This window comes from Lasioglossum baleicum, chromosome 12, assembly GCF_051020765.1.
Source record: "Lasioglossum baleicum chromosome 12, iyLasBale1, whole genome shotgun sequence".
In the NCBI taxonomy this organism is placed as follows: Eukaryota; Metazoa; Arthropoda; class Insecta; order Hymenoptera; family Halictidae; genus Lasioglossum; species Lasioglossum baleicum.
In genome coordinates this window covers 15375958-15389754 of record NC_134940.1, presented here as the reverse complement: position 1 = coordinate 15389754, position 13797 = coordinate 15375958, and the positions used below count along the sequence as shown (strand labels likewise).

General features: G+C 31.5%; 2 protein-coding genes across 4 annotated transcripts in view; one reads left to right on the top strand and one right to left on the bottom strand.

The window, feature by feature from the left end:
- Positions 1-335: 335 nt before the first annotated feature.
- LOC143213984 (uncharacterized) lies at positions 336-6468 on the bottom strand. Of its 2 annotated transcripts, XM_076434433.1 has the most exons (4): positions 6419-6468; positions 4576-5970; positions 4058-4503; positions 336-3493 (listed from the first exon to the last, which is right to left on the bottom strand). In XM_076434433.1, exons 2-4 carry the CDS (start codon positions 4769-4771, stop codon positions 3308-3310), a joined length of 828 nt encoding a protein of 275 aa, XP_076290548.1. In that variant the 5' UTR covers positions 4772-5970; positions 6419-6468; the 3' UTR covers positions 336-3307. The 2 variants fall into 2 exon arrangements, with proteins under 2 accessions (XP_076290548.1, XP_076290547.1); XM_076434432.1 differs by lacking the exon at positions 6419-6468 and having other exon boundaries at positions 4576-6023.
- Positions 6469-7098: 630 nt separating this feature from the next.
- Positions 7099-13797, top strand: part of LOC143213990 (uncharacterized) — a 63285-nt gene continuing 56586 nt past the window's right edge. For both annotated transcript variants that reach the window (XM_076434444.1, XM_076434445.1), the window contains exons 1-2: positions 7099-7604; positions 8489-8609. In XM_076434444.1, coding sequence (XP_076290559.1) covers positions 7581-7604; positions 8489-8609 — 145 coding nt within the window. In that variant the 5' untranslated portion in view covers positions 7099-7580. The remainder of the gene's footprint in view (positions 7605-8488; positions 8610-13797) is intronic.

The following is a 13797-nucleotide window of genomic DNA, read 5'->3' as shown; positions in this document are numbered from 1 at the left end:
AAGGCTTTCTCTAAAAAATAGCAAGGAAATCACGTCCGTAAAAACAGGTAGGTATATTTTTGATTGTTTTTGCGTATACGCACTCCTCGATTTTCTAAAGTTTTATAGTGTAGGCCCTATAAGATCGTGTCAGACTCGTGATGAAGATTCAGAACAGAGTCTAATAAATATGTTATTAATTTCCTTTAAACCGATATGAAATTCTACTTTAGTTTTGTTAATGTATAGTTATTGGAGAACATGTATAATGGTTACAAATTTTTCTCTTCATCATTTATCATTATCATTTACTCCTTCAATTTCTGTTACAAATATGTTGAGTTAAAAATTATGGTTCAATTTGATAGGAATAGAAAGAGTCTGCAAAGTGTAGGGTTTATTAAAAATTTTATTATTTTCAAATACATTAGTTCACTAACTTTTTAAAACCGAGTTTTACAAATTTTATTTACAATTAGAACTTATTTACAATCATTTGTGTAACGCATTTTCGCGGATGAATTATATTATTTAAAATCAGTAAAACTTACGAATGCTGTAAAATCTATTATAAATTTATTCATTCTACTTATATGTGTCACACTTCTACCAACATTTTAAGATTCAGTTTTACAATTATCGTGATGTTTCCTTAACACGTAAAACGTAAACGGACGCAAAATAGATTAAAAATATCGAAATAAATTGTCAACTGGAAAGATCATTTCGCGCGTATATATTAAGAGATATTAAAAATATTTATGAGTGATGCAAAAGTGATTGTGTATCACAAATTTTGATATGCCGAAGATCAATATTACCTGTTAATTATTAGACCATGGATGTTTATGAAAATTCAAACATTTATAATGTATATGATCGTATAAAAATCAGTGCTAAAAAAATTGTTCACCTTTGTGAATAGGCTTATTTGTTTAAAAAGTGGAGTTCGTATTTTATTAAACTTTTAGTAATTTCTTACTTTGTTGCGCTTTAATATAAATGCATAAGTGCCCAAAGTCTGGTAAAAAACTATATTTAATGTTAGGTGATAATGTTATCTTCCTTCACATTTTGAATACGAATATATATGTATAATAATAAGCAACAATAAAATTTGAAATTACAATACGTTATTACAATAAATTAAATTTATTATGCTATGTTTAAAAGAATATGTTACTACACCATATATAAAAGTTGGCACTCAGATCACTAATAAAAATAGGCTTATGTTTATTGGCCATAAAAAGAAATTCGTTAAACTGTGTTTGATTTTTATATACGACTCAAATCGCTTATTTCTAAAAACTAAATTCTCAATTCATGTTTGCTATGATTATATGTATTTAATATTATATTCAATATGTTAAATGATAACATTTCTGAACGTAATTAATGTTGCATGTAGGCACTTTGTTATAGCCTTATGTTCGTTAGCAAAGACACTCCATTTCTACCAATAATCATTTTATACATGTTTGTTTCCATAATAAGTCTTTAGTTTTAAGAAATACGCTACAAATACTATATATATGATATGTTTTTTGTTGACACAATTTGTAACTATAATCCATTTAATAATTCCAACAAATGCATTAAGTACTATAAAGGCATGAAATTGTTTTGATATTTAAGTACTGCATTCAACATGCAAAAATAAATTAATCAATATTTCTCTAATCTCACAGTTCAGACATTTTTAAACCGCATCTTAGGCTCTGACAAGTATCATTTTCTAAACTAAGAATATACATTCACTAATATTTTAAATTAGGCATTTTCAAGATAATTATAAGTATACGTAGATATATGTATTCCTTTTAAAATGTATATGTAGGCGGTTTGATATAGTAAATATATAGTATCACAAATATAATAAAATTTAGTTATTCTAAAACGCAATATATAAATTTATATTTGTACAGAGTGTCTCACGTAAGTGTCGCTGTGGAATTTTAGGACCAAAATTAAACTAGATTCAAGTTAGTATCATTTCAGTCAGTCAACATTTTTTTAGGGTACGAATGTTGTTTTCTTTTTTATTTTGTAAACGAGATGCGTGCAAAGTATTGAAATTACGAAACATCGTATTTTTCATAATGAATAAGCATTCTCTGTCAATTCACATTTGTTACTCCAAATTTTTATTAGTTACGTATATCGAAAAAATATTAAACATGTATAGGAAAATACTGATTAATAGAACTTATGCGCGTTTCAAATAGACCAGGTACTGCCAGGTAGATCTACCAGATTTTAAGATAGAGAATTGTAGAATTACCGCATCTGTTCGGAACATGTTAAATACAATTCAGCTGTATACAAATTATTTTTGTAGAATTACAGTAAGGTCCAGAAATTGAATGGTATCACCTGCGTAAGACACTTTGTACACGACTTTGTTGAATTTGTCATCATTCTTTTATATTTTGTTATTCAATGAGAATTGTTATTTAAGTAATTGTTTCTTATAAAAAAATTTTAATATACAAAAATATGAACTGATTGTGATTAGAAATTATTCACATTTTACATAACATTTTTTGTATGTACCTTACCATGTAATTTCCATTTCTATAGAAAACGTAAACATTCAAATTTTAATAAAAGAACTTAAAGCATACTTTTTTTCTATAATTGAAACAAAATGAGGAATGCATTCTAAATGGAATCTAAGAGGATCTACTATATCTAATGAGCAAATTGTACTCTACAGGTATTTGAAGTTAATACTACTAAGCAGTTTGACCAATAAATTATTAACGAATAAATAAATAAAATTAAGTTAATAAATCAATTTCCAATTATATTGTAAATCGAAATGTGAAAAAATAAATAAACCTTTGTTCGAAAACATTCCGGAGTAACGTGAACTTGATTTTGCATCATTTAGTCAATCAGTTGATATTTTACTGTATTGAATAATGTGATTTAGACAATTATTTTACCTGATAAATATTCTAAGGTCACACTAAATTTTCTGTATACTATTTTATAATTTGTTCAACTATTTAAAAAGTTCTACATAACAACCATTTAATGTTATTCAAAACCTTGTACATCGTATCCATGATGAAACAAGTTTTGATCAATCTACTATCAATAAAAATACTGTAAACTATTAACCACATAAATCAAGTTACTACTGCTTTTCACTATGATATCGACACCATTATAAAAAAAAATTCGTGTAGCTATCTTTTTACAACTGAATAAAGTTCAGTTGATGTAATAGCAACTTCTCAATTTCTATGACAAAAATCAAGTGAAATGTTTACTATTAATCTGTAAGACACAATTCTTAGGCATTGCAACTGTTTAGATATTACAATATGGCACAAATGCACAATCCTATACATATCATCCCTAACATGTATGCCAAATCCCTTTTGATACTAGGATCCCTTTTGGTTGAGCCTGGAAGATTGTATATGTTTTTCCACTTAATTGCCCATAAAGGAATACCGACATGCAGAATATCTGGGATCATGAACCCTAGATCTCGCACCACCTATCAAATATAAGTTGTTATTATTAGGGGTAAATATTCCGTTTTGTCGATCGTAACGAATTAATCGAAATTAGTTTACGTTATCGGTTATAATAATTATTGATCTTGTGAAACACTCGGTACAATATTCAGTATTTTTCAGACGCAAAATACAAATCTCTACAAGATCCACCCAACAATATATTGGGAACATAAGAAAAGTTGAAATATGTTGGACAGTGTTATTAGACTGCGTATGATTATGCAATTTTCCATTTTTCTAGATCAAGTTTAAGAAAGTGGAATCATGTAAAATCTTATTTTCAGTGGTAGTAGTCTTTGTAGATCCGAAATGAATTAAAATCGTAGTAAATTCTGTACAATTTTATTTTCTAGCATTCTTTGAAAATTTTCAAAAGCTATAATTGCATAAATATCCGCAGTCTACTGATTATCATAAGTAAATTTCTTCGAGATTTAATTAATAAAACAGCTCCCACAGAAGCAACTGTACCAAGTTAGAAATGTCTTCACTATTACATCGAATAATGCTTTATAATTAATGTAGATTGTAAAGGGTATTACCTGATGTGCGTAACCTTCCCCTCTAACAACATTAGCAACAAATTGATCCCAACCACCCGCTACAATATGTAGAATAGCTATTGCAGCAATGCCGAAGGCTTTTCTATGCGTGATTGGATTCTTAGTATCTGCCAAATGTACAACCAGGATAGTAGATACCAGTTCGGTGACGGAGAAAAATAACTGATGGTACCACTGAGAATAGAATTCATCGTTCCAGTAATTCATATAAACCCACCAAGTATAATAGTGAGAGAAAATAGCAGTGATAAATAGTATCGTCATGCTGTATCTGAGACGATTCTGAAATGCTAGCCACGTTAAGTGTTTCAATGTCTCGTAGAACAGGATTATTCCAATTACAATGGTTATCCATATTTTTAGAGTGTTCGTAGTGGCATTGAAGTACATGTGTTTGTAAGAAGCAATACCAGATTCGTATGATCCTGGAAAAAGAAAGCAAAATATGTTTAAAGCATTCTAGAAGCAATTTTCTAACAATATAGCATAAATTTTACCTTTGAACACTGTGTCCCAACATGAACACGAGCAGTACTGTTTGTCTACATCCCTCGAATATTCTTGCCAAAAGTAATACAAAAATGTGATATGCAAAGGTGGTATCGTTAACGGTGCTAATATTCCTATTACCTTAGAGCTACAAGATGCAAAGTTTGCGTACAGCAAACGTTTAATCATCTTAGAGAAACCCATATGTACAAGTGTCTTTATTTACATTGAAATTTCAGATTATATTTTATGTATCGATTCTTTCTTTGGCAATCTCTTTTCAATCAGTTTGATATTAAAAGCTTAGAGCCTACGCCAATGAATTACATAACACGTGCATTGTCGAAAATTTAAACTTTATCAAGTGTAACAACACGATACAAATTGATATGATCGTTCTTTTCATTTGTCAATAAAATCATTAATTCGATTCTTTTCGTTCAAAACTCTTTTTGATGGTCAGCGAACACGAGACGAAACAAGTCATGTCGAAGATCATGGCTCTTTTCTGGTATATGAACGGAACATTCTCTTTTATTTATTAACTAAATATCACTGAAAAATACGTATTAAAAATTTCTTCTTTCTTTAGTCATTGTACTGTAACATACTAGTTTTATAAATACGAAATGATTTTGTATATAGTATATCTCATTAAACAATTTAATTTGTCATGAAGATTGTTACTATAACATTTTAATCATTTTTATCGAACAGTTTGTTTGATTAATGCGTTTAAATACAAACTTAATACATTCGGTTAACATTGGGGTTTTCACAGTATATCATTTTGTAATTCTATCACATAATGTTTCGAACACTCTCACTGTGAATAATAATCTCTCTTCAATTTATTTAATTGAGAACTTATATTTATATATATATATAGTTGACTTAGGTATCTCTACCATCATACTCATAATACTGTTGTTTATTTTGAAATAATTCTTTATTCATTTGTTAAGTATATGTACTGAAGATTTCAGTATAACTGTATAACTGGTAGAATCTTTCAGTCTATATGTCAGTATGTATAATTATATTTCACAGTCAGTCTTAGGTCAATCAATGGCTTATTAAAATATAAAATACTGAATTATCACCACTTTGGTATAATGACAATATTCCATTGTAGGAACGAATTTTACTTGAAACTTTGAAGCATTATTGTTTCCGTAGATGTTTCTTTGCAGAAATCTCTTTTTGTATTCACATGACAGTAAGTAAAAAGTACTTAAATTGGCACAAACGTTCTCGAGGATGCGGTACAAAATAATGGATCTATTCTCGGTCTCCATGGGTTTTACAAGACCGACGGCGACGGCTTTGCCCCTTTCGTGACGAGTCCTCGCGCATGCGTGAACCGTGTTCTTAATCCGGTAACCACGTGTACTTCCATATTTCTATGGAATATAAAAAATATCTTTATAACAAAGAAATTATGTGATCACGTTAGAATGATTCCTAAACTATCGAACCATTTTATTTTTGTGTTACATATTTTTGTCTGAAACGAACTTACATTATTTTATTAGTCTATAATATATAATGATTTTAAAGCAATTATACGAAATCAAGGAGAATATTACAAAAAATAAACCATTTTTACAATAAAATAACATTAATGTGTCGAAAGTAATTGTAAAATAAATTAATAAAGTTGTAATCATATATTTATATGTATCTGGGAAAATTATAATTTCGCATTTGTGTTCTAGCTATACTCTCAAAGGTAGATTAATTTTGAGTTGAACTAATAATAGCCTGGAGTTCATATATGGTGGAGGAGAGTCATGGGTTACTTCGTACTTTGTACATACAAACAATATACATATGTTGGCTTCAACGTACGTTACGGGGCAAGATTTTCTTTTTGGAACTATTTTAGGAATAGAGCTTCAGACTTCAGAGTTCATGACTTCTCTTGTACCATAGACATATAGAGATAGACTGCGCCGTCTTATGGGCGAGTTGAAGCCCACAATGGCGGCGCGCGGTACAAAGAGTGAGAGAGAGAGCATTAGCCGGGGTCCATAGCGCTCTCTTTCTATATGATGTGTCGACACATCAATTAGAAAGAGAGCGCTATGGACCCCGGCTAATGCTCTCTCTCTCTCGCATGCCGCCATTGTGGACTTCAGCGCTTCGTTCAGGCCGCGCAGTCTATCTCTATATGTCTATGTCTTGTACTGACTGCTAGCGCTAGCCTATAAACTTTATTGCCCAACTACTGTCCGACGAGATCATGTCGATGGCCTTCTGTTTTTTACTCCAGCCAGAATACATCCTAGAGGGCGTAAGAAAACACCGTAGTATTCGAGTGACACGATCTTCCATAAGGCTAGCAGTCTTTAATTAAAGATTTAATTAATAGTATCTGGTCGGTGGGTGGGGTTTCGCATCTTTCGATCTGTAATACCGACATTGTTAACAACAACCCGATTTCTTACGCCCTCTACGCTGGCGAACGATAAATGTTGGAACTAGATCCACAAAAATGACCATACCATATGCTCTCGTAGTCCCAATGTTTACGTTTGCCGATTGACAGTTTGACATCGCACGCCACATAGAATCAGAGAAGTTGAGTGACCGCTTTAGCCAAAAATATGTTATACATAGTAAATGAAAGTGTTTTTCACATTGAAAATCTCAATAATGATAGACGCTTGATTTATTTGACAGAATGATTTTCGGTTTCTTATTGGTTGTACTTATGTAGATACGATAAGATGTCTTCATGCTATTTAGGACGTAGTGTAGAATTACTTATTGACAAGTAGTTAACGTGATTAAGGGTAAAGATAGATTATCTGAAGTAGTTGCGACACATTTGTCTGGTCTCAATGTCACAAGGACGTGTTGCGTTTGCTTCTGATAATGCTATATATGCACACCACGCGATGTCTATGTACTTTGACCTTCCGTTTATCTCATCGAATGGCCTTTTATCGATAAATGCCATGAATGATGTATTTAAATATATCGCGTGTCTACAAACCATTGTCGAAAAATGATTTGGCAATCAGAACTCAAGGTAAAGTTTTCGTTATGATTGCTAGAGATTATCATTATACTCGTAGTAAAGGTTAACCATTTGACATGATGCCCTATTCTGTTATAGCGAACTATTTATATTATATTATCCTTCATCACCCTCGAGTAGCAATCAAAAGTGAAATCCTCCACCGAAAAATGAAAACTTTCTTTCGAAATGACGCCATTTTTTTCAATACTTTTCTCTCACTAGAAAATAGTTATTGCCTGACAAAATTTTAATACATTTTTCGATTGTTAGGTTAAGTGCCAAGTTTCGGTTTGTATAATTACACTGCGGATTTTTATGCATTTATAAAGAAATTGGTTGGGCGAAATATAGAACAGTAAAGGATTAGAAAAGAATATTACATTGAGGGATGTAATCAATTTTTATTTTATCCCTACTTCCCACAATCGATGCAGTACATTTTTATTTTGCATAAAGTTCCGCAGTCTTGTTATGCAACCCTGTTGAAAAATTCAGCGAAATTCTCGTATAATCAAAGCGTCAAATAAAAGAGATCCATTAATATTGATTTTAATTATCCAGTAGAAATGTTTATTTTGCTATCCAAGCCGATTTCGGCTACATGCTAGATTGTTTTGCTGTAAATCATATTATAGGGAAAACTGATAGTCATGCTTCTACGTACATCGTATTTTGTAATATTTCGTCTACAAACGCAGTTAGGTGATACCATTAAAAACTCAATGATTTGTGAAATATTTTATACCACAACATATGATACGTATTTACCATCTCAAAGTGTTTTCATTTGGTCACTAATTTGTTTATTGTAAAACGTCTATTGCAGTGAATTACGTGCATAATGATTAGCATGTAATTACAGTTTACGACGATTTCCGCCATTCTTTTTGCAGGATAGAAGGCGACAGGTTCCGCTGAGCGTAACGTTGCCATTGGTCGAGCCAAGATCCGTCTGCTGTAACGGCGCTGTGATTGGCCCGTGGTTTCCATTAACAACTCTTCAACAATGCTGCGGTGAGTATTTTCACAAATGAAAAATTTACTTCAAATGACCTCATGCATCACTCCTTTCGAGGAAGTATTATATTTTTGGGACAGCCTGTATAAATTAACTAACAAAAGATTCTTGTTCGGTAAAAATACGACATAAAAATTCCCTGATGTGTGCTAAAAATGAAGGTGGTGCTAATTAATGCATTGTGTTGCCATTTGGCTACACATTCTGTTCTGGGCCAGAACTTCTGGCTCTACATTCACTGCAGGAACGTTTGGATGCTTCTTACGCATTGTAGCCACAAGGCAACAAAACGCTCACGTATTTGTATACGGTGCGCGCCATTCATGCGTCGTAGATTTTTTAATCTCAAATATGGCAACATATAATAATTTTGTAATCAAAAATATTTTCACAAAGATGTGATTTTTCCCCTTATTTTTCCCTTAATATACACTCTTTTTTAGCAATGTTTGATAAATAGAAACTGTAAACAAAATATCGTGCATTTAAGGGTTAAAGATCGTGGTTTTGAACGTATATTAATAACTAGACTGCGCATTTTATGCATTTAGGACAAAAATGGGTGGGTGTAAACTGAAACAGAAAAACTAAAGTCCATACGTCAAAGTTATTGAAATTTCTTCATATACTTATGTATGGTCTTGTAATTGACGAAAATATTTTTATTTTGCATAAAGATTCGCAGTCTATTAATAACACACGTGTCTTTGTGAGTACTTAAACGGATACACGTGCACTAATTTATGTGTATTTAAATACACGTGCATTAATTAATGCATCCTCATTTGAATTTATATATGTATTGTCAGAAAACTGATAGTAATAATTTATGTATCGACGGTTTACAAATGTAAAACTATGGTTTTACAAATTTCACGATTGTTGGTACAACAATAAATTTAATTTCACTTTTAAAGTGAAATAGTACACGTGTATTTAGATAATATTGTGTATTGTGATCTCTACATATGAATGATGGATGTAGATCTGACAACTGTGGACATCACTGGCGACTTTCAGCTCGTGCGGAACGAATTATTATTATGACGACGCTTATTTAACACACTTTTTCCTCTAGTTATCGAAAGGTTTCGACGAGAAACCTCTGTCTGCAAAAATTCTTCTTTTTACGGGAGAGAAGAGATATTGCACCGTTACTATCCAAGCTTATCGCACGAAACATGTATCAAAATAACTTATTCCTATGCAGCATAGTACAGTGTCGTTGAAATTACCGAACGTTATATTTTGCTTTCATAGATTTCTCACGCGCGTCACGAATATTTCACAAACTTCATTTCGATATTTTTTGATGTGCCATTCAGACTGGTTTAAAATAACATCTACTTACATATTGCATTGCATGTGACTATTTCAATTTGGTACTTTTTGTAACCACGTTATTTCTTTTTTATTCCACTTCGAAATATAAAAATTTTCTAACCATTTTACTATTTCAAAAAGTTGATAGAAAACAAAATAAGTTGATAGAAAACAAAAAGAGCTTATACAGAGGAAATTATAACTACTCGGTTTAGACAGTAAAATTATGGGAATACTTTTCGAGCTCTTAAATGTATCAATCATGTCCTTGATTCTTTAAATTCGACGTGAAGTAGCTGCGTCACTGAGACAAATGAAATAATTGACCTTCCCATTCAAAGTGGTCACCAATGATGATTGATTGATGTTCTTCGAAGGAATCGTGTGAATTTCTTGTGCAACCTTGCGCATTTGCTCCACAACACGCTTGACATGTGCAACATCGTTTGTTACTAATATGCAGTATTATAATTATACGTGTATAATTATACGAGTGTATTTTTGTGCGGACATGTAGTTGTTCTTTTTCATTTAAAATATAAATTCAGCGCTAACTATGCAGCGACCTCGCGACAGGTTATCCTGTCCATTGAAGCTGTATTGGTCGAATCATTTTTTATAGAAAATTTATAGAAATAACTTTGAAGGTACACGCCACTTATCAAGCAGACAGTGCTTTTCGTTAGTAGATACATGAGAATTATATGTGAATAAATTTACAGCAGAATATCTGTTGCTTATTTATTGTATATATCCTTGTTGTTACTTATATAACGTGTTGTTTACATATTTATACTGGATAATTGTTGATTTTGCCACTGTGGCATTAAATGTTTACATTTCCGAGAAGAAGATCTTATTTGTGTATTTATTTTCTACACATTAGATCTCGCATCTCTCGTAGTTTTTATAGTTTCAAATATGTTTAAGTTATATATAGGTATATTAAGAAAAGATGAAATAGTGTTTTGCTTATGATTATGTCTTCGATATTTCAATCCACGTTTGCAAAATGTAAACAAACATACAGTGCTGGGAAAAAGTATTGAGACAATACAATGTTCACAATATAAATATCCGTCAGTACAAACGAAATGGAACTAGACGTTCATTTTTCAGAATAAGTGATCGTCCATCGGGAGATGGCAATGAGAAACTTGTAGGGACCACGTGATATCCATCCCTACTCCATGCTACACATCTTCCACTAATCGGAAGAGTGGGGTTCCTCAGATCCTCTGCGCCCCACTGTCGAAATTGCTGTTATCTCCTAATGGACGAGCAGTACTTAGTAGTAAAAAATAGTAAATGCAGATGAAATTGTATTAAGTTACAAGTAGTGTAAAAAATTAATGTACTGGTACAAAATACAATGTACTATTGTTTTCTTAACACATTTATTCTGTAGCAAAAAAATTGAAAAAATCCTTCAGAGAGAGGGCCCAGTAACAAAATATTAATATTTTATTTTTAATTATTTATGGACATTGTTACTCGAATGTGCTAATGTTATGAATCGTCCAGGTGTAACATATTTCGTAATCGAATATATGTTACTATTTTATTATACGACATACCAGATAGTATAAAATATGTATATTTTGAACGATGAACGCGGAAAATGAATATTTTATCAAACATTTAATTGATATTTTTTGCATAGTTGTACATAAACGCTATGACCTTTATTTGGTGACATTGTATATAATTTGTAGTGTTATTAATACTTAATAGTTCCAATGAATCCCAATGCAACTTGCGATTTAAATTGTTGATGTGTGTACATGTGCCATGGTTGGGATTCATTTATTTCTGATTAATTACTTGTTTACCGTCGCAATTGCAAGAATGAAACGTAGTGTAACTGTTTCACTCATTAATCAAGTTCTATATACGACGACGTTACTGGGAAGGTATAGTATAATAATAGAACTAGTTGACCTCCAAGTTATACATAGTTTATCCTGGAAAAATTCGACATTTAGCAACATATATTTGTGTTAATTACATTTAACATTTAGATAATATCCTCAGTATATTGTATTTGATAAAATTTACAGTGGGCAGAGATACTAAAATTTATATTAAAATTATTTAAAAAATTATTAAATTAAAATTATACATATATGTATATATTAAAATTTCACTTAACTCTAGGCTTACAGAGCATTGTCAAACTGACAATTGTGATATGTTTATTACATTTTTTAAAGAAAGCTACAGCATGTACATAGCACAAAATAGTGCGTTGTAGAATCGGAACTTATTTTAAAATTATACTCCCCTTAGTAAAATTGTTTATTTCAATTTATAAGTAAAACATATCTGTTTTAACCTTTTATGGCTTATACGATATCAATTTATAAATAGTTCCCATTTTTTATGATGCCCTGATTTTCCTAATTAATTACATGGTAGTTTCAACTAATGAATTATCGAAGATTGCTGAATACATTATAATGAACGCTCACAGACTAGTCCCATCAACTTTAATGATTTAATCTGTTCATAATTGTCGCAATTATCTCACTTATTCCATGAACTAATATCAATTGCATTAAAGAGTGACAGTAATTTTATGCTGAATTTATTATATAATCAAGCTTGCGCGTGATCTGGTTGCCTACGATACGTCTTGAGACATTGTTTCAAACGCTGTATTATTTTATTCTGATCTGGAAGCTAATTTTGTAATATCCTCAAAAATTGGTGCAAAAGTGGTGTCTCTCCGCCTTTGGTCATTGTTTAAACATGTTTAAACAATCATAATGTATTAATATTGGATATCACTGTATTCGGGAAAGTCTGCAGAATCTTTTGCTGTAAAGAACAATTCAATACCTTTTATAATAACACCACAATATTTGTTTGAAGTTGAAAAATATGATTTTTTTTTCAAAGTCATGTTTCTCAAAAACTGTGCATCTGGGAGAAAAATTAAGGACAGATTCGAAATCAGCACAAAAAACTCTATAAGAAGCACCCAACAGTAATTGTGGAACAATTTTAAATTTAATTTGTTAAATTTCTTCCTTGGCGAAAATGTTCTCCGCAGCTTTGATAAGAAGTTACTATAGCGAAAAAACACGGACCAATCAGGTCGCGGTCCTGTTGAGTGGGGCGCTGGCATTGGCCAAGCCGGAATCCATCCGCTGGTACCGCGCTCTGATTGGCCCGTGGTTTTTCGTTAATAACTCCTTAACAAAGCCGCGGAGAACATTTCCGCAAAGGAAAAAATGACTTTAAATCGCGTCAGGAATCACCTCTTTCACTGAAGTACATTTTTGGGACACCCTGTATATTAGGAGTACAAATTGTGGACTAACAGCGTTATAGGAAATTTTCAACGAATCTTGTGCGAGTAATTTTACAAAAATCGACGTCTCGTTAAATCGTCGCGGTCGAACGTGTACAAAATTTACGACCTCGCAAAATGTAAATTTTGAATCGCTATGCAACAAATCACTGATCGAATTTACCATACAAAGATATTCTGAGATTTACATCTTTGTTATATATAGACTGCGGATTGTTTTGCATTTATGAGAAATGGAGTCGTTTAAATTTAAAACAGCGAAAAGTTTTTAAAAATTGAAGAACATCAGTATATTATCTTCAGTCTCTACTAGAATTATTAACAGAAGAAAGATAATTTTGTTTTGCTTCCATCTCATTCAATTAAAGCAAACGATTTTTAGTTTTCTCAAAGATTCGCGATTTAGTTATGCACATTGCATATCGAGGTGTTGTGAACAATTAGCTTTTTGTGCTAAAGGAGCTTTTAATTAATTTGAATTACCGTAGGCAGGCTGATTTGCATTTTTATCAGGAACCTGTCTCATAATGAACTGCGTGAAGAAT